Raw genomic sequence first — 20136 nt, forward strand, 5'->3', positions numbered from 1 at the left:
TGCCACAGGAGCAGTGATTTAACCCCCATATCGCTAGTAATACACATATCAATATATTAACCCCTTACACTCAGTAGCACCATGGTACCACAATAGGTGCACATGTAACATTTAATAGATGGGCTCTCTAGTTATCCATGGTGTCTACAGGAGAGCACATGATGCCTTCATGCTTCCCCTTATTCACATTACATTATCTCTAGTGTGTAGACTGATATCACACATAATATTTGCCATAGCTCAGCGGAAACATCTATCTGCTGGTGTGAGCCATCTGACTCCATCCCTCAAAAACAGTCACCCTAGCTACAATTCAGATGTACAGACTTTGTTCCTCTCTCCATTTTCCTACGCAGACAAAGAGTGAAGAAATCCTTATTTCATCCCACACAAACACAATCTTATTCTTGTCCCATAAAGACATGATCTCTGCCTCCTAATATCCATTTTGTACACTGCTTCTTCTTTTCATGTTCAGGTTACTTTTCTCACACATAGATTTCTCAATTTAACCAACTACCTCCATTTGTTTGCCATTCTGTATTTACCCTCTGCATTCATTATGTTCATTTTATTTTTTTGAGTTTTGACTAAAGGTGCAAATTACATAAATGAATAAGTGCAAAGTAGCCAGTTCTTAGTCGTATTTGCAGTCACATCGTTATTGCTTTGCAAATCAAAAGAGTAACATTTTGATGATTCAGATAGAGCATGCAATTTTAAGCAACTTTTGCATTTACTAAATTATTATCAATTTTTCTTCGTTCTCCTGCAATCTTTATTTAAAAAAGCAGGAATCTAAACTTAGGAGCCAGCTCATTTTTGGTTCAGCACCCTAGATAGTGTTTGCTGATTAATGGGTACATTTAGCCACCAATCAGCAAGCTCTACCCAGGTGTTGAAACAAAAATGGGCAGATCCTAAACTTAGATTCCTGCCTTTTCGAATAAAGATAGATAAAAAATTGATAACAGGAGTAAATTAGAAATTTGCTTAAAATTGCATGCTCTATCTGAATCATGAAACAAATATTGAGTTTAGTATCCATTTAAACATACCAGCTAACTTCTTTATCGCACACACACACACACACACACACAAATTATCCTTCTTAGTATGGATTTGTTTTTGAGTGAATTCCAAAAAGATAAATGTTTAGTATGTGTGGAGATATATCTTGCTTGGATATTAGAAAAGCATTTATTTATGATGTCTAAGATCAGACATATACTGTTACCTGATCACAGTGATATGACAGCTTGACTGGTCATGGTGTTTGCTAATCATCGAGTAAAGCCTGCATAACCCTGTACCAGATCACGAATATAGGATGCCCAGCCACTGCTGCTGCTGCTGGATAACCCTGTAAATAAATCATTGCTTATAGAAAATTAGACATTATTCTATTGTGAGGTTATTCTTAGTCTAGGCAAACCCAATTTGCACCTTTAATTCCTGATTTTGCAATTGCTTTCTACCTTTTGCATGAGATTTTTTTTTTCAGTTGCCCATTTTATTCTTTTATTTTAACATTTTCTTTTGCGTTTTAAAGAAGTTCTCCACTCCCTCCCCTGACAAAAACCTGAAAAGCAGAACATCCACCATCCCCAAACGAACCCCCTCTGCTAGTACAATCCCCCCAAGAAAGCCCTCCGGCCCCACTGTAAGCCCTGCTTGGAACTCCTCTCAGAGAATATCCCCTGTGGTACGCCATCCTGGCTCCGTCATAAGAGAGCGCAGAACCAAGGTAAGGGCACCTCCACCCAGGGCATTTGAATCTAGACTGTTAGAACACATTGCACTAAGCATCCCACAGTAGATTACATAGCTATATGGTTTTAGGTAACACTACTCAAACATCCTCTTACATGTATAAAAACAATAACTGATCTATCCTGAATCCCACTTCCTCTCTAATTAAAGGGATAGTCTACTTGATTTTTTATTGTTTGAAAAGATAGATAATGAATTTATTACCCATTTCCCAGCTTTGTACAACCAACATTGTTATATTAATATACTATAACTTCTAAACCACTACATTTCTGCCTGTTTCTAAGCCACTACAGGCAGCATCTTATCTCATTGCATTTTATTAGCTTTTCATAGACAGTGCTGGTTCATGTGTTCCATATAGATAACATTGTGCTCACCTCTGTGGAGTTATTCAGGAGTCAGCACAAGTCTGAAAATAGCACTGAGATATGGGGCAGTCTGCAGGGGCTAAGATACAAGGTAATCACAGAGGTAAAAAATATATTAATAAAACCATATTGGTTATGCAAAACTGGGAAATATGTCCCTTTAAGTAAGGAGTACAAGACCTAGCCGTACTATGAATTTAGTAATTTATTTTATGACATCCAATAGCCAACATCCGTCTCTCATTTTGGTTTACCCCTGAAGAATGGTGACATCTGCAAACAATGTGAATATGTGGACAAGAATAGCAATGTAGAGAAGCTTTAACTATAGCATTGTAATATTTTTCTTTGCATTTCTTATTTTACAATTTGACATACAGCTGAACAGTTAGAATTCTTTCTTTCTTTTTTTTTTAATCATGTTAAACAAGCTTGTAATACCTGCTTTGTATTGTATGATCTGAGAGCTATGTTCCCATCTCATACAACAAACTCTACATGTAGGTGTAGGCTCTTGGCTACAGATTTTCCCAACAACAATTTACAGGGAGTGCAGAATTATTAGGCAAATGAGTATTTTGACCACATCATCCTCTTTATGCATGTTGTCTTACTCCAAGCTGTATAGGCTCGAAAGCCTACTACCAATTAAGCATATTAGGTGATGTGCATCTCTGTAATGAGAAGGGGTGTGGTCTAATGACATCAACACCCTATATCAGGTGTGCATAATTATTAGGCAACTTCCTTTCCTTTGGCAAAATGGGTCAAAAGAAGGACTTGACAGGCTCAGAAAAGTCAAAAATAGTGAGATATCTTGCAGAGGGATGCAGCACTCTTAAAATTGCAAAGCTTCTGAAGCGTGATCATCGAACAATCAAGCGTTTCATTCAAAATAGTCAACAGGGTCGCAAGAATCGTGTGGAAAAACCAAGGCGCAAAATAACTGCCCATGAACTGAGAAAAGTCAAGCGTGCAGCTGCCAAGATGCCACTTGCCACCAGTTTGGCCATATTTCAGAGCTGCAACATCACTGGAGTGCCCAAAAGCACAAGGTGTGCAATACTCAGAGACATGGCCAAGGTAAGAAAGGCTGAAAGACGACCACCACTGAACAAGACACACAAGCTGAAACGTCAAGACTGGGCCAAGAAATATCTCAAGACTGATTTTTCTAAGGTTTTATGGACTGATGAAATGAGAGTGAGTCTTGATGGGCCAGATGGATGGGCCCGTGGCTGGATTGGTAAAGGGCAGAGAGCTCCAGTCCGACTCAGACGCCAGCAAGGTGGAGGTGGAGTACTGGTTTGGGCTGGTATCATCAAAGATGAGCTTGTGGGGCCTTTTCGGGTTGAGGATGGAGTCAAGCTCAACTCCCAGTCCTACTGCCAGTTTCTGGAAGACACCTTCTTCAAGCAGTGGTACAGGAAGAAGTCTGCATCCTTCAAGAAAAACATGATTTTCATGCAGGACAATGCTCCATCACACGGGTCCAAGTACTCCACAGCGTGGCTGGCAAGAAAGGGTATAAAAGAAGAAAATCTAATGACATGGCCTCCTTGTTCACCTGATCTGAACCCCATTGAGAACCTGTGGTCCATCATCAAATGTGAGATTTACAAGGAGGGAAAACAGTACACCTCTCTGAACAGTGTCTGGGAGGCTGTGGTTGCTGCTGCACGCAATGTTGATGGTGAACAGATCAAAACACTGACAGAATCCATGGATGGCAGGCTTTTGAGTGTCCTTGCAAAGAAAGGTGGCTATATTGGTCACTGATTTGTTTTTGTTTTGTTTTTGAATGTCAGAAATGTATATTTGTGAATGTTGAGATGTTATATTGGTTTCACTGGTAAAAATAAATAATTGAAATGGGTATATATTTGTTTTTTGTTAAGTTGCCTAATAATTATGCACAGTAATAGTCACCTGCACACACAGATATCCCCCTAAAATAGCTAAAACTAAAAACAAACTAAAAACTACTTCCAAAAATATTCAGCTTTGATATTAATGAGTTTTTTGGGTTCATTGAGAACATGGTTGTTGTTCAATAATACAATTAATCCTCAAAAATACAACTTGCCTAATAATTCTGCACTCCCTGTAATGTAAAGAAATGCTCCAAAGTTATGCCTGTCTGCTGAGAAACCTATTCTCTTATCTAAAAAAAGCCATTGTTGTGACTCTCACATACACATTTATAAACCGAGTTTGAAATGGATAAATTGCACTCTAAAAAACAGTTATTTAAGGTGAGTTGCTAAATGTTCAAAAATGTCATAAGCTGTTATGTTTTATAATATACACTACTTTAAAAAGAAGCAACAGCATTTTATTACGGTACACTTGTAACAAGCTATAACTGAGATATTCTGTCGTCACTTGGAATGGATGAGTATTAGAGTTTAACTGTTTCACAACACAAAATACACCATACATTTAAATTATAGGAGTAGCTAGGTTGTCAAATGATAATTATGAATGCTAATCGGTTCCATACAATATATAAATAAGAGTTAAAGGCCTCTACTTATCAAGCCGTCAACCGCAAATACGCTGGAATTCCACAGCGTATTTGTGGCGAGGCTGATTCGCCTTAGTTATCAAGCCCTACAGCCCGGCAAAAGTAGAATATAGTGATGTAACCTACGATCCGCCGGACTCAGTCCGACACAGATCATTGGTTACGTCACTACAGATGTCCCGAGCGCAAGTTCGGCACAATCTGACTACTTTTGGTAGTTATCAAACTACTACCAGGTACACTCGCCACTATTCCGGGCCAGCGTACCTGGATTTCAATCTGCCGCCCTGGAGGCGGTGGATCCCATAGGAATCAATGGGAGTCTGACAGCAGCGAGAGCTCATGTTCGCTGCTGCCCGATATCCCATTGATTCCAATGGGAGATGTCTGCACCTAACACCCTAACATGTACCCCGAGTCTAAACACCCATAATCTGCACCCCCTACACCGCCGCCACCTACTTTATACATATTAACCCCTAAACCGCCGCTCCCGGACCCCGCCACAACTATAATAAATATATTAACCCCTAATCCGCCGCTCCCGGACCCCGCCACAACTAAATAAACTTACTAACCCCTAAACCGCCGCTCCCGGACCCCGCCGCCATCTACATAATACCTATTAACCCCTAATCTGCCGCCCCTATACCGCCGCCACCTATATTAAATTTATTAACCCCTATCCTGCCCCCCTATACCGCCGCCACTATATTAAACTTATTAACCCCTAAACCTAAGTCTAACCCTAACACCCCCCTAACTTAAATATTTTTTACATAAATCTAAATAAAACTTACTATTATTAACTAAATTATTCCTATTTAAAAATAAATACTTACCTGTAAAATAAACCCTAAGATAGCTACAATATAACTAATAGTTATATTGTAGCTATTTTAGGATTTAATTTTATTTTACAGGCAACTTTGTATTTATTTTAACTAGGTACAATAGCTATTAAATAGTTATTAACTATTTAATAGCTACCTAGCTAAAATACTTACAAAATTACATGTAAAATAAATCCTAACCTAAGTTACAAATACACCTAACACTACACTATCATTAAATTAATTAAATAAATTAACTACAATTACCTAAAATTAAATACAATTAAATAAACTAAACTATAGTACAAAAACAAACAAACACTAAATTACAGAAAATAAAAAAGAATTACAAGAAGTTTAAACTAATTACACCTAATCTAAGCCCCCTAATAAAATAACAAAGCCCCCCAAAATAAAAAAATGTCCTATCCTATTCTAAATTACAAAGTAATCAGCTCTTTTACCAGCCCTTAAAAGGGCTTTTTGCGGGGCATTGCCCCAAAGTAATCAGCTCTTTTACCTATAAAAAAATACAACCCCCCCCAACATTAAAACCCACCACCCACATACCCCTACTCTAACCCAGCCGAACCCCCCTTAAAAAAACCTAACACTAACCCCCTGAAGATCTCCCTACCTTGAGTCGTCTTCACTCAGCCGAGCCGAATTCTTCATCCAAGCGGGGCAAGAAGAGGTCCTCCATCCGGTAGAAGTCTTCATCCAAGCGGCGTCTTCTATCTTCATCCATCCGGAGCAGAGCGGAGCCATCTCCATCCAGCCGACGCGGAGCCATCCTCTTCAACCGATGGACTAACAACGAATGAAGGTTCTTTTAAGGGACGTCATCCAAGATGGCGTCCCTCGAATTCCGATTGGCTGATAGGATTCTATCAGCCAATCGGAATTAAGGTAGGAAAAATCCGATTGGCTGATTCAATCAGCCAATCGGATTGAAGCTCAATCCGATTGGCTGATCCAATCAGCCAATCGGATTGACCTCGCATTCTATTGGCTGATCGGAACCTTAATCCTGATTGGCTGATAGAATCCTATGAGCTGATAGAATCCTATCAGCCAATTGGAATTTGAGGGACGCCATCTTGGATGACGTCCCTTAAAGGAACCTTCATTTGTCGTTAGTCCGTCGGTTGAAGAGGATGGCTCCGCGTCGGCTGGATGGAAGATTGCTCCGCTCCGGATGGATGAAGATAGAAGACACCGCTTGGATGAAGACTTCTACCGGATCGAGGACCTCTTCTTGCCCCGCTTGGATGAAGAATTCGGCTCGGCTGAGTGAAGACGACTCAAGGTAGGGAGATCTTCAGGGGGTTAGTGTTAGGTTTTTTTTAAGCGGGGTTCGGGTGGGTTAGAGTAGGGGTATGTGGGTGGTGGGTTTTAATGTTGGGGGGGTTGTATTTTTTTTTACAGGTAAAAGAGCTGATTACTTTGGGGCAATGCCCCTCATAAAGCCCTTTTAAGGGCTGGTAAAAGAGCTGATTACTTTGTGATTTAGAATAGGGTAGGGCATTTTTTTTATTTTGGGGGCTTTGTTATTTTATTAGGGGGCTTAGATTAGGTGTAATTAGTTTAAACTTCTTGTAATTCTTTTCTTATTTTCTGTAATTTAGTGGGGGGTTTTTGTACTATAGTTTAGTTTATTTAATTGTATTTAATTTTAGGTAATTGTAGTTAATTTATTTAATTAAATGATAGTGTAGTGTTAGGTGTATTTGTAACTTAGGTTAGGATTTATTTTACAGGTAATTTTGTAAGTATTTTAGTTAGGTAGCTATTAAATAGTTAATAACTATTTAATAACTATTGTACCTAGTTAAAATAAATACAAAGTTGCCTGTAAAATAAATATAAACCCTAAAATAGCTACAATATAATTATTAGTTATATTGTAGCTATCTTAGGGTTTATTTTACAGATATATTTATTTTTAAATAGGAATAATTTAGTTAATAATAGTAAGTTTTATTTAGATTTATGTAAAAAATATTTAAGTTAGGGGGGTGTTAGGGTTAGACTTAGGTTTAGGGGTTAATAAGTTTAATATAGTGGCGGCGGTATAGGGGGGGCAGGATAGGGGTTAATAAATTTAATATAGGTGACGGCGGGGTCCGGGAGCGGCGGTTTAGGGGTTAAACATTTAATTTAGTTGTGGCGGGGTCTGGGAGCGGCGGTTTAGGGGTTAATGAGTTTAATGTAGGTGGCGGCGGTGTAGTGGGGGGCAGGATAGGGGTTAATAAATGTAATGTAGGTGGCGGTGGGCTCCGGGTGCGGCGGTTTAGGGGTTAAACAATTTATTTAGTTGCGGCGGGGTCCGGGATCCGCAGGATAGGGGTTAATAACTTTAATATAGGTGGCGGCTATATAGGGGGCGGCAGATTAGGGGTTAATAGGTATAATGTAGGTGGTGGTGGGGTACGGGAGCGGCGGTTTAGGGGTTAATATATTTATTATAGTTGCGGCAGGGTCCAGGAGCGGCGGTTTAGGGGTTAATATATTTATTATAGTTGCGGCAGGGTCCAGGAGCGGCGGTTTTGGGGGTAATAACTTTATTTAGGTGCGAGGGGCTCCGGGTTTAGGGGGTAAAACAGTGTGGTTTAGTGTGGGTGCTTAGTGACAGGGTAGCAAGAAAGTTGCGAAGAAGCCGATGAGCAGCGAGATCGATGACTGTCAGTTAACAACAGTCCGCTGCTCATCGCCCCGTACTTGGTGCGCGGCTTCTTGACAGCTTTCTTGATAACTTTGACGAACGTATTCAGGTCCGCAGCAGCGATGGTAGGCGAGCTTAGGCGAGTGTATTGGGCCGGCGAATGCAGGAAAGTAGACGGCTTCATAACTAGAGGCCATTGTGTCAACCGTATACAGTTAATAATCTAAGGTCTGCTATGTAGAGGCAAGTTATCTGTTAAAGGGACACTGTACTATAAAATTTGTTTCCAAATTACTATACCTACTGCAGAGTATGGGGAATTGTTCATTCATGTTTATTCATTCATGTTTATTTTTTTATTTGATATAGCTAGTTTTATTAAAACCATCATCTGTTGTTCTCCACTCCAGGACATGCCCATAACAACGGGCTGAGCCTGCAAGTAAAGCAAACATGCTAATTTTATCTATTGGCTAGATTACGAGTTTTGCGGTATGAGTGAAAAAGCATCGTTATGGCTCTTTTTTACTACCGCTGGTATTACAAGTCTTGCAGGTTTAGCTGTACCGCACACTTTTTTAGCCGTAACGCAACGTAACTACCGCAGCTTTCAAAAATTCCTTTTTCAATGTGACTTCCACAGCGCCGGTATTATGAGTTTGCCTGGGAGGCCAAAAAGTGAGCGGTACAACCAATACTGTCAAGATCCATTCCGTAAACTGAAAGTCAGTAGTTATGGGTTTTATGCTACAACGCTGTAACATAAAACTCATAACTAAAGTGCTAAAAAGTACACTAACACCCATAAACTACCTATTAACCCCTAAACCGAGGCCATCCCGCATCGCAAACACTAAAATAAAATTATTAACCCCTAATCTGCCGCTACGGACATCACTGCCACTATAATAAACATATTAACCCCTAATTTGCCGCCCTCGACACCGCCAACACCTACATTATACTTATTAACCCCTAATCTGCCGCCCCCAACATCGCCGCCACCTACATTACACTTATTAACCCCTAATCTGCCAGCCCTAACATCGCCGCCACCTACCTACACTTATTAACCACTAATCTTCTGCCCCAACGTCGCCGCCACTATACTAAAGTTATTAACCCCTAAGTCTAACCCTAACACCCACTAACTTTAATGTAATTAAAATAAATCTAAATAAAACCTACTATTAATAACTAAATAATTCCTATTTAAAACTAAATACTTACCTATAAAATAAACCCTAAGCTAGCTACAGTATAACTAATAGTTACATTGTAGCTATCTTAGGTTTTATTTTTATTTCACATCTAAGTTTGTATTTATTTTAACTAGGTAGACTAGTTAGTAAATAGTTATTAACTATTTACTAACTTCCTAGCTAAAATAAATACAAATTTACCTGTAAAATAAAACCTAACCTGAGTTACACTAGCACCTAACTTTACACTACAATTAAATACATTACATTAATTAAATACAATTAACTAAATTACAAAAAAACACAAACACTAAATTACACAAAATAAAAAACTAATTATTAAATATTTAAACTAATTACACCTAATCTAATAGCCCTATCAAAATAAAAAAAGCCCCCCCAAAATAAAAAAAACCCTAGCCTAAACTAAACTGCCAATGGCCCTTAAAAGGGCCTTTTGCGGGGCATTGCCCCAAAGAAATCAGCTCTTTTACCTGTAAAAAAAATACAAACAACCCCCAGCAGTAAAATCCACCCCCCCCACACAACCAAACCCCCCAAATAAAATCCTAACTAAAAAAACCTAAGCTCCCCATTGCCCTGAAAAGGGCATTTGTATGGGCATTGCCCTTAAAAGGGCATTTAGCTCTTTTTCCGCCCAAACCCTAATCTAAAACTAAAACCCACCCAATAAACCCTTAAACACTAACCCCCAAAGATCCACTTACAGTTTTTGAAGACCGGACATCCATCCTCAACAAAGCCGGGAGAAGTCTTCATCCAGACGGCATCTTCTATCTTCATCCATCCGGCGCGGAGCATCCTCTTCTTTCCACGGTTCTTCTCGAATGAAGTTTCCTTTAAGTGATGTCATCCAAGATGGCGTCCCTTGAATTCCGATTGGCTGATAGAATTCTATCAGCTAATCAGAATTAAAGGTGAAAAAATCCTATTGGCTGATTCAATCAGCCAATAGGATTGAGCTCGCATTCTATTGGCTGACGTCACTTAAAGGAACCTTCATTCGAGAAGAGTCATGGAAAGAAGAGGATGCTTCACGCCGGATGTCTTGAAGATGGAGCCGCTCCGCACCGGATGGATGAAGATAGAAGATGCCGTCTGGATGAAGACTTCTGCCCGTCTAGAGGACCACTTCTTGCCGCTTGGATGAAGACTTCTCCCGGCTTCGTTGAGGATGGATGTCAGGTCTTCAAAAACTGTAAGTGGATCTTCGGGGGTTAGTGTTAGTTTTTTTTAAGGGTTTATTGGGTGGGTTTTATTTTTAGCTTAGGGTTTGGGCGGAAAAAGAGCGAAATGCCCTTTTAAGGGCAATGCCCATACAAATGCCCTTTCCAGGGCAATGGGGAGCTTTTTTTAGTTAGGATTTTATTTGGGGGGTTTGGTTGTGTGGGTGGTGGGTTTTACTGTTGGGGGGTTGTTTGTATTTTTTTTACAGGTAAAAGAGCTGATATCTTTGGGGCAATGTCCCGCAAAAGGCCCTATTAAGGGCCATTGGCAGTTTAGTTTAGGCTACGGTTTTTTTATTTTTTGGGGCTTTTTTATTTTGATAGGGCTATTAGATTAGGTGTAATTAGTTTAAATATTTTATAATTTGTTTTTTATTTTGTGTAATTTAGTGGGTTTTTTTTGTAATTTAGTTAATTGTATTTAATTAATGTAATTTATTTAATTGTAGTGTAAGGTTAGGTGTTAGTGTAACTCAGGTTAGGTTTTATTTCACAGGTAAATTTGTATTTATTTTAGCTAGGTAGCTAGTAAATAGTTAATAACTATTTACTAACTAGTCTACCTAGTTAAAATAAATGCAAATTTACCTGTGAAATAAAACCTAACCTGAGTTACACTAACACCTAACCTTACACTTAGCTGTTAAATAAAAATAAAACCTAAGCTAGATACAATGTAACTATTAGTTATATTTTAGCTAGCTTAGGGTTTATTTTATAGGTAAGTATTTAGTTTTAAATAGGAATTATTTAGTTAGTAGGTTTTATTTAGATTTATTTTAATTACATTAAAGTTAGTGGGTGTTAGGGTTAGACTTAGTGTTAGGGTTAGGGGTTAATAACTTTAGTATAGTGGCGGCGACGTTGAGGGCGGAAGATTAGGGGTTAATAAATGTAGGTAGGTGGCGGCGACATTGGGGGCAGCAGATTAGGCGGTTAATAAGTGTAGGTGGGTGGCGGCGATGTTAGGGGCGGCAGATTAGAGGTTAATAAATGGGGGCGGCAGATTAGGGGTTAATAAGTGTAGATGGGTGGCGACATTGGGGGCGGCAGATTAGGGGTTAAGTATAATGTAGGTGGCGGCAACATTGGGGGCGGCAGATTAGGGGTTAATAAGTATAATGTAGGTGGCGGCAATGTTAGTGGCGAAAGATTAGGGGTTAATAAGTATAATATAGGTGTTGGTGGTGTCAGCAGATTAGGGTTTAATAAGTGTAATGAAGGTGGCGGCGATGTTGGGGGCGGCAGATTAGCGGTGTTTAGACTCAGGGTTTATGTTAGGGTTTTAGGTGTAAACATAAATTTAGTTTCCCCATAGGAATCAATGGGGATGCGTTACAGAGCTTTAAGCTGCTTTATTGCAGGTGTTAGGCTTTTTTTAGCCAGCTCTCCCCATTGATGTCTATGGGGAAATCGTGCACGAGCACGTAAAACCAGCTCAAAGCAACGCTGGTATTGGAGTGCGGTATGGAGCTCAATTTTGCTAACTTATTGCCTGCTAACGCCAGGTTTTTGCAAACCTGTAATAGCAGCGCTATAGGAAGGTGAGCGGTGACAATAACTTGCAGCTCTTACCGCAAAACTCGTAATCTAGCCGTATGTTAGGTATTGAGATTCTAAATATGGCTGGGGTGGGGGTTGAATGATACACAATCTCTCTCTCCCTCCTAAGCAAAACTCATTGGGAGATTAATCAGTGCTATTGTCTCCTGTTTACATATCCTTTCTACATATAAAACATTTTTCAGGTGGGGAAACAACAGGCAAATGAGCTATTTCAAATAACAAAATAAAGGGAAAATAACTGTTTACACTGAGGTTATTAAAATAGACCAATGGGAAAATATTTAAAGGGAGAAAGTTCAATGTACCTTTAACTAGAATTTTGCATCTTCCTTTCATTGACTACTTGTCTTTAGAGAAATGTTATGCTCTGAGCAAGCAATAATAGAGTGCTGTTAGCAAGTGTTAGCTGATAGCATTGCCCCTGTAGTAACTATATGGTTAGTATTTACCATAGTACAAGTAGTCTTAAATGCTTCTAATCACAGTACGCTATCTTTAGTGAGTCTAACATAATCACTTAATCTTCTGTAAGTGATATTTATATAGGATTTTCCAATGACATAATCACTGAAATAGAACGTGATCCTTTTATGAATGGTTCATATAGTTCACAAAGGGATCCTGTAATGTGCAGTATCATAAACCTGGCTGTACAAATAATGAATATAGTGTAGACAGAATTAACCAACAAGTGGATATTATATTATATAATTTCTTTAAGGGACAGTCTCATCCAGAATTGTTATTGTTTAAAAAAAAAAATAATCCCTTTATTACCCATTCACCAATTTTGCATAACCAATACTTTTTACCTCTGTGATTACCTTGTATCTAAGCCTCTGCAGACTGCCCCCTTATTTCAGTCTTTTGACAGATTTGCATTTTAGCCAATCAGTGCTGACTCATAAATAACTCCACAGGAGTGAGCACAATGTTATCGATATGGCACACACGAACTAGCGCCGTCTAGCTGTGAAAAACTGTCAAAATGCACTGAGATAAGAGGTGGCCTTCAAGGTCTTAGAAATTAGTGTATGAGCCTATCTTTCACAAAGAATACCAAAAAAACAAAGGAAATTTGATTATAAGTAAATAGGAAAGTTGTTAAAAATTACATGCCATATCTAAATCATGAAAGTTTAATTTTGACTAGACTGTCCCTTTAACCTAAAAATGTCTGATATAGAAAGAGAAGAGAAGAATGGCCTAGAAGTATTTAACTGTACTTGCATATTCTAGTAGTGTAGGGTAAGGATACCTTCTAGAGTGCTGGGATGGCTAGTGTACTGCTATATTGGCTAGTATATTCTAAAAATGGTAGTGTAATATAAGGATGACTTTTATAGTGTACTGATAACTTGTATATTGCAGGGATGGATTCAAGAGTTACATTTGGTTAGGATAGTATAGGAATGATCAAGATAATGCGTGGATAGAATGGAGAACTGAAAACATTTTTTAGGATCACAAGGTACAGTAGCATTATTTGGAAATTAGCCCCATTATTTAAAGGTATTATTAACTTTAAGGGAAACACCAAGCAATCTGTAATGTGGGGGAACACGAGGAGGGATCTCTTGATGTCAAATAGCAGTAGATACAGTTTAGGCATGATAGCATGGGAGGTATCTCTTGTCATCTGTACTTTTACACTACAGGATGCAGTAATAGTATAAAGCTGCCAGGGTCCAGAGGGACCAGTTTATACTAAGAGAAAGGATCAGGCATGGGCCACTGATGGGAACACGTTAAGGAATCTGTTGGGTTACCCTATAACATCAGAACATTGCTGTCCACAGGAGCATGACGGAGGTTTGGAGAATTCTGGGCCCAAGCATCCACTTTCTAGAAGTCCAGCTAACATCTCCAGGATCCCTGCAAAGACCTCTAGTGTTCCAAAAACCCCTCCCAGTGGTAAGTTTTGATTTTCTCAACATAAATGCTGCAGATGGGAAAAAGATTTAGAGGAAGGAGAAAGAGTAAGTATAAAGAGGGGAAATATTTTGTTTATAAGTTTCAAGCAAAAATAACATATGGATTCACAGTTGTGATACAAAGTAGGCATGTAGTCAGGATCCAGAGGAAGGTTAGAGAACAGGGGAGAAGAGGAGGAAATAAAGACGGTAAAGAAATCATAAGAGCATGAGACAGAAATGCAGAGAGGTTAGGTTAAAAAGAAAAGGAAATACATAGAATCAGAGTAAGTTAAAAAATGAGGGAGAGGAGAAAGAATGTAGCAGAGACATTGGTGAGACAGAGAGCAAAGAGAAACACAGGCCAAAGAGATAAAAAAGAAAATGATGGAGATGCAATATGAAGAGGAGTGCTAGAGTTTGGCGTAGGAGTGGAGCTAATGACCGGAGAGTAATAGTTGTATACAGGGCCCTATTTTCCATTGAGTACGTAGAATGCACACGCCCCATTTGTTTAAAGGGGATTACTGGGATATTCCTTCCAATATATTTTTTTTATCAGAATTAAATTATATTAATTTGTAACAAAATTAAATGATTTGTTGTTATATATGGATGCTACAACCCAATGTCATCGATGAGATTCGCAGTGTAAAAATAATTATCCAAAGTGTGATCTGGAGAATACACTTAAAATAGCGTGTCACTCTGTCTCACAGTGTGACTTTACTAGACTCTAGAATCCATTCAAAAGAGGGCTACTAGTAAATAAAATGTACAAGGAAATACTATTTTTACCTTAATACGTATAGCTCAGAGGAGAAGAGAGGGGATTAGGCTGCATCCCTAACCAGCAGCAGTAACCCCTTAAAATGTAGATGGCCAGCCCCCTCCTGGTGTCCTAGTAGGCCAATGGGACCTTTGGTGGCGAATGGAGGAAATATAGGGAAAAGAGAGAGGAAATGTAGAGGAGGGAACACAAGAAATATAGGGGGTGGTGAGATAGCAAACACACCTATGGGCTCTACAGAAGGGGAAGAAATCAGGAATGACATTGACAGGATGGGTATGGGGACGTGCATCTCCTCTATCCCACTCAGCACTACCCCTACTAAAGGAAGGAGTGTACCAATTGGTATAGAGGAGATTCAGAACAGATGTAGAAATTAAATAAACAAGGAGCATAAACAGGGTTTACTGAGAAAACAAAATGTAAAAAGGATGAGAATCCACACAAACCAGTGTTACGATAACTTTTACAAAGAACTAAAAACGTGTGCTCTTTAGCTACACTTCTCTTTCTTTTTTATATTTACAGCTGTAAAAAGGGAACAGAGAAGACCACCTGCCGTGGGAAAACCAGAGAGAGGTGAGCATTAAGGAAGGTCCTCCACAAAGGGTCTTATAATATACAGGACGATATTACATATGCTGTCACATATACGGCGTGTATATTTCACCCGTCGCCCACTAATTTGACTCCCATAAGCTAACATAGAACCGCGTCGCAAGTTGGTATCACATATTCAGCGCAAGGACTTACGCGGCGAAACTGGAGAATTTTTTTTTTTTTTTTAAATAAATTTTTATTGTGGATCTTCAGAAAATATAACAAGGAGAAATGATTACATTGTACATATTATAAAGCAATCTTGTACTAGTATAAGATTATATAAAGACAATAAAGACAGTAATTCACTTATACACTGAAACATCTTATCACATATAAAACAACTTCTCTAAAGATACAGTACAAATTAGTCGTTTGAGATCCTCATTTTTTATTAATTACACGGTTATAAACAGCTTATTGTATAGACGAACATTCAGCGCCTGCCTTAAATTAAAAGATACAGTAGGCCTTTATCATAGAGTCTGTAACATAAATTCTGTATCTACACAGTAAATGTATATGACACTAATTAGAATAATTGTGCAGCTTCTAAACATTGAATTCCCAAGAAGCGTTATCTCAGGATGCATCTTTATGCTAAGACAGCATACTCCAGTCCTCAAATGAAAAGAGCGTAGAAGCTGAGGGGAAGAGAGAGAAGAAAAGAAAAAAGAGAAGAAAAAAAAAATTCTTAAGGGAGAGGAAACTGGAGAAATTTTACTCCATTTTCACCTCGCCACACATAGGCAGACGCAGCAAGCCTTACGCTGAAAATGTGAGCACCGTAACTCCTGTAACTCCCTGAAAATATAAACTAACACCTAACGCATGCGCAATATCTACCTTTCAACTGCAATCCCCCACTGCAATAACTAATAAAGTATATTAACCCCTAATTCGCCTTTAGTCCACATCACAATTAACCTACTTAAACTATTAACCCCTAAGCCGCCATTAACCCACATCACAATTAACCTTATAAATCTATTAAACCCTAAACCGCCAAAACCCCCACAACGCAATGAACCTAATTAAATTACTAAACCCCCTAACCTAACACCCCCTAAATTAACCCCAATTACCTAAATTAAAAAATACTAAGTTACAATAAAAATAAAAAACCTACCATTACTTTAAAAATAAAAAGAAACTAAGTTTAAATTAATCTAAAATTACAAAAAATAAAAAGTCTAAAATTACATAAAATAATAAGCCTAAATTATCAAAAATAAAAAAATGAAACCTAATCCCTATCGACTAGATTACGAGTTTTTGTCGGTAAGGCTTGCGGGGCTAACACACAGTTTATGCTCGCTGCTCACCTACAAACAACGCTGGTATTACAGGTTTTTTTAAAACCGGCATTAGCCCCAAAAAAGTGATCAGAGAGAAAAATTTAGCTCCACATCTCACCTCAATACCAGCGCTGCTTACGGTAGCGGTGAGCTGGCTAAACGTGCTCGTGCACGATTTCCCCATAGGAATGAATGGGGCTGATTCGGCTGAAAAAAAGTCTAACACCTGCAAAAAAGCAGCGTTCAGCTCCTAACGCAGCCCCATTGATTCCTATGGGGAAATACTTTTTATGTCTACACCTAACACCCTAACATGAACCCCGAGTCTAAACACCCCTAATATTACACTTATTAACCCCTAATCTGCCGCCCCCGACATCTGCTGCTCCGGACACCGCCGCCACCTACATTATACTTATGAACCCCTAATCTGTCGCCCCCAACATCGCCGACACCTACATTATAGTTATTAACCCCTATTCTGCCGCCCCCGACATCGCCAACACCTGCATTATATTATTAACCCCTAATCTGCTGCTCCGGACACCGCCGCCACCTACATTATACTTATGAACCCCTAATCTGTCGCCCCCAACATCGCCGACACCTACATTATAGTTATTAACCCCTATTCTGCCGCCCCCAATGTCGTTGCAACCTACCTACAATTATTAACCCCTAATCTGCAGCCCCCAACGTTGACGCCACTATAATAAAGTTATTAACCCCTAAACCTAAGTCTAACCCTAACTTAAATTTAATTTAAAGGGACACTGAACCCAAATTTTTTCTTTTGTGATTCAGATAGAGCATGAAATTTTAAGCAACTTTCTAATTTACTCCTATTATCAAATTTCCTTCATTCTCTTGGTATCTTTATTTGAAATGCAAGAATGTAAATTTAGATGCCGACCCATTTTTGGTGAACAACCTGGGTTGTCCTTGCTGATTGGTGGATATTTTCATCCACCAATAAAAAAGTGCTGTCCAGAGTTCTGAATTAAAAAAAAAGCTTAGATGCCTTCTTTTTCAAATAAAGATAGCAAGAGAACGAATAAAAATTGATAATAGGAGTAAATTAGAAAGTTGCTTAAAATTGCATGCTCTATCTGAATAACAAAAGAAAAAAATTGGGTTCAGTGTCCCTTTAAATAAATCTAAATAAAAATACTATTATTAAATAAATTTTTCCTATTTAAAAATAAATACTTACCTATAAAATAAACCATAAGATAGCTACAATGTAACTAATAGTTACATTGTATCTATCTTAGGGTTTATTTTTATTTTACAGGCAACTTTGTATTTATTTTAACTAGGTAGAGTAGTTATTAAATAGTTATTAACTATTTAATAACTTCCTAGTTAAAATAAATACAAATATACATGTAAAATAAATCCTAACCTAAGTTACAATTACACCTAACACTACACTATCATTAAATAAATTACCTAAATTAACTACAATTAAATTAAATAAACTTAATTAGGAAAAAAAAATATCACTAAATTACAGAAAAAAATAAAATAATTACAATTTTTTAATACTAATTACACCTAATCTAATCCCCCTAATAAAATAAAAAAGCCCCCCAAAATAATAAAAATCCCTACCCTATACTAAATTACAAATAGTCCTTAAAAGGGCTTTTTGCGGGGCATTGCCCCAAAGTAATCCGCTCTTTTACCTGTAAAAAAAAGATACTCCCTACAACATTGCAACCCACCACCCACACACCCAACCCTACTCTAAAACCCACCCAATCGCCCCTTAATAAAACCTAACACTAACCCCCTGAAGATCACACTACCTTGAGATGTCTTCACCCAACCGGGCAGAAGTGGTCCTCCAGAGGGTCAGAAGTCTTCATCCTATCCGGCAGAAGAGGTCCTCTAGACGGGCAGAAGTGTTCATCCAGACAGCATCTTCTATCTTCATGCATCCGGAGCGGAGCGGTCCATCTTCAAGACATCCGACGCGGAGCATCCTCTTCTTCCGACGACTAACACTAAATGACGGTACCTTTAAGTGATGTCATCCAAGATGGCGTCCCTTCAATTCCAATTGGCTGATAGAATTCTATCAGCCAATCGGAATTAAGGTAGAAAAAATCCTATTGGCTGATCCAATCAGCCAATAGAATGCAAGCTCAATCCTATTGGCTGATTGGATCAGCCAATAGGATTTTTTTCTACCTTAATTCCGATTGGCTGATAGAATTCTATCAGCCAATCAGAATTGAAGGGACGGGGGCGGCAGATTAGGGGTTAATAAATGTAGGTAGGTGTTGGCAATGTTAGGGACGGCAGATTAGGGGTTAATAAAATTTAACTAATGTTTGCAAGGCGGGAGTGCGGCGGTTTAGGGGTTAATATATTTTTTAAAGTGGCGGTGGTGCCGGTCGGCAAATTAGGGGTTAAAGAATTTATTGAAGTGTTTGCGATGTGTGGGGGGGGCCTCGGTTTAGGTGTTAATAGTAAGTTTATGGGTGTTATTGTACTTTTTAGCACTTTAGTTAAGAGTTTTATGTTACGACGTTAGCCCATAAAACTCTTAACTACTGACTTTTAAATGTGGTAGGAGTCTTGACAGGAGAGGCTGTACTGCTCACTTTGTCCAAGACTCGTAATACCAGCGTTAGGCAAATCCCATTAAAATGATAGGATACGCAATTGACGTAAGTGGATTTGCGGTATGCTCGAGTCGCGGAAAAAAAGTGAGCGGTACACCTGTACCTGCCAGACTCGTAATACCAGCGGGCGTTAAAAAGCAGCGGTGGGACCTCTCAACGCTGCTTTTTAAGGCTAGCGCAAAACTCGTAATCTAGGTGTATGAAAATAAAAAAGCCCCCCCAAATTAAAACACCACCTAATCTAATACTAAACTACCAATAGCCATTAAAAGGGCATTTTGTAGGGCATTGCCCTAAGTTAAACAGCTCCTTTACCTTTAAAAAAAAACTAAGTTCCTGCTAACAGTGAAACCCCCCACCCACCAAAAAAAAAAAAAAAAAAAAAAAATAACACTAAAAAATCCTAACTACCCATTGCCCCTAAAGGGGCATTTGTATGGGCATTGCCCTTAAAAGGGCATTCAGCTCTTTTACCGCCCATTAAATCCCTAATCTAAAAAAAAAAAAAGCCTAAATCTAACCCCCAGATAGGTACTCTCGGTTCCTGAAGTCCGGCGGTGAAGTCTTCTTCCAAGCGACGACATCTTCTTCCATCGCGGCGACTTCTATCTTCATCCAGGACCGCAGAACTGAAGACTGGCGACCGAGGAGCTAAAGACTGGCGACCGAGGAGCTAAAGACTGGCGACAGAGGAGCTAAAGACTGGCGACTGAGGAGC

At 38.8% G+C, this 20136-nt stretch overlaps 1 protein-coding gene across 10 annotated transcripts in view; it reads left to right on the plus strand.

The window, feature by feature from the left end:
• Positions 1–20136, plus strand: part of LOC128646856 (microtubule-associated protein tau) — a 169444-nt gene that overhangs the window by 115356 nt on the left and 33952 nt on the right. For all 10 annotated transcript variants that reach the window (XM_053699658.1, XM_053699684.1, XM_053699670.1 and 7 more), the window contains 3 exons: positions 1553–1747; positions 13984–14098; positions 15416–15466. In XM_053699658.1, the coding sequence (XP_053555633.1) occupies positions 1553–1747; positions 13984–14098; positions 15416–15466 (361 nt within the window). The remainder of the gene's footprint in view (positions 1–1552; positions 1748–13983; positions 14099–15415; positions 15467–20136) is intronic.

The sequence above is a fragment of the Bombina bombina genome, chromosome 1 (assembly GCF_027579735.1).
Source record: "Bombina bombina isolate aBomBom1 chromosome 1, aBomBom1.pri, whole genome shotgun sequence".
In the NCBI taxonomy this organism is placed as follows: domain Eukaryota; kingdom Metazoa; phylum Chordata; class Amphibia; order Anura; family Bombinatoridae; genus Bombina; species Bombina bombina.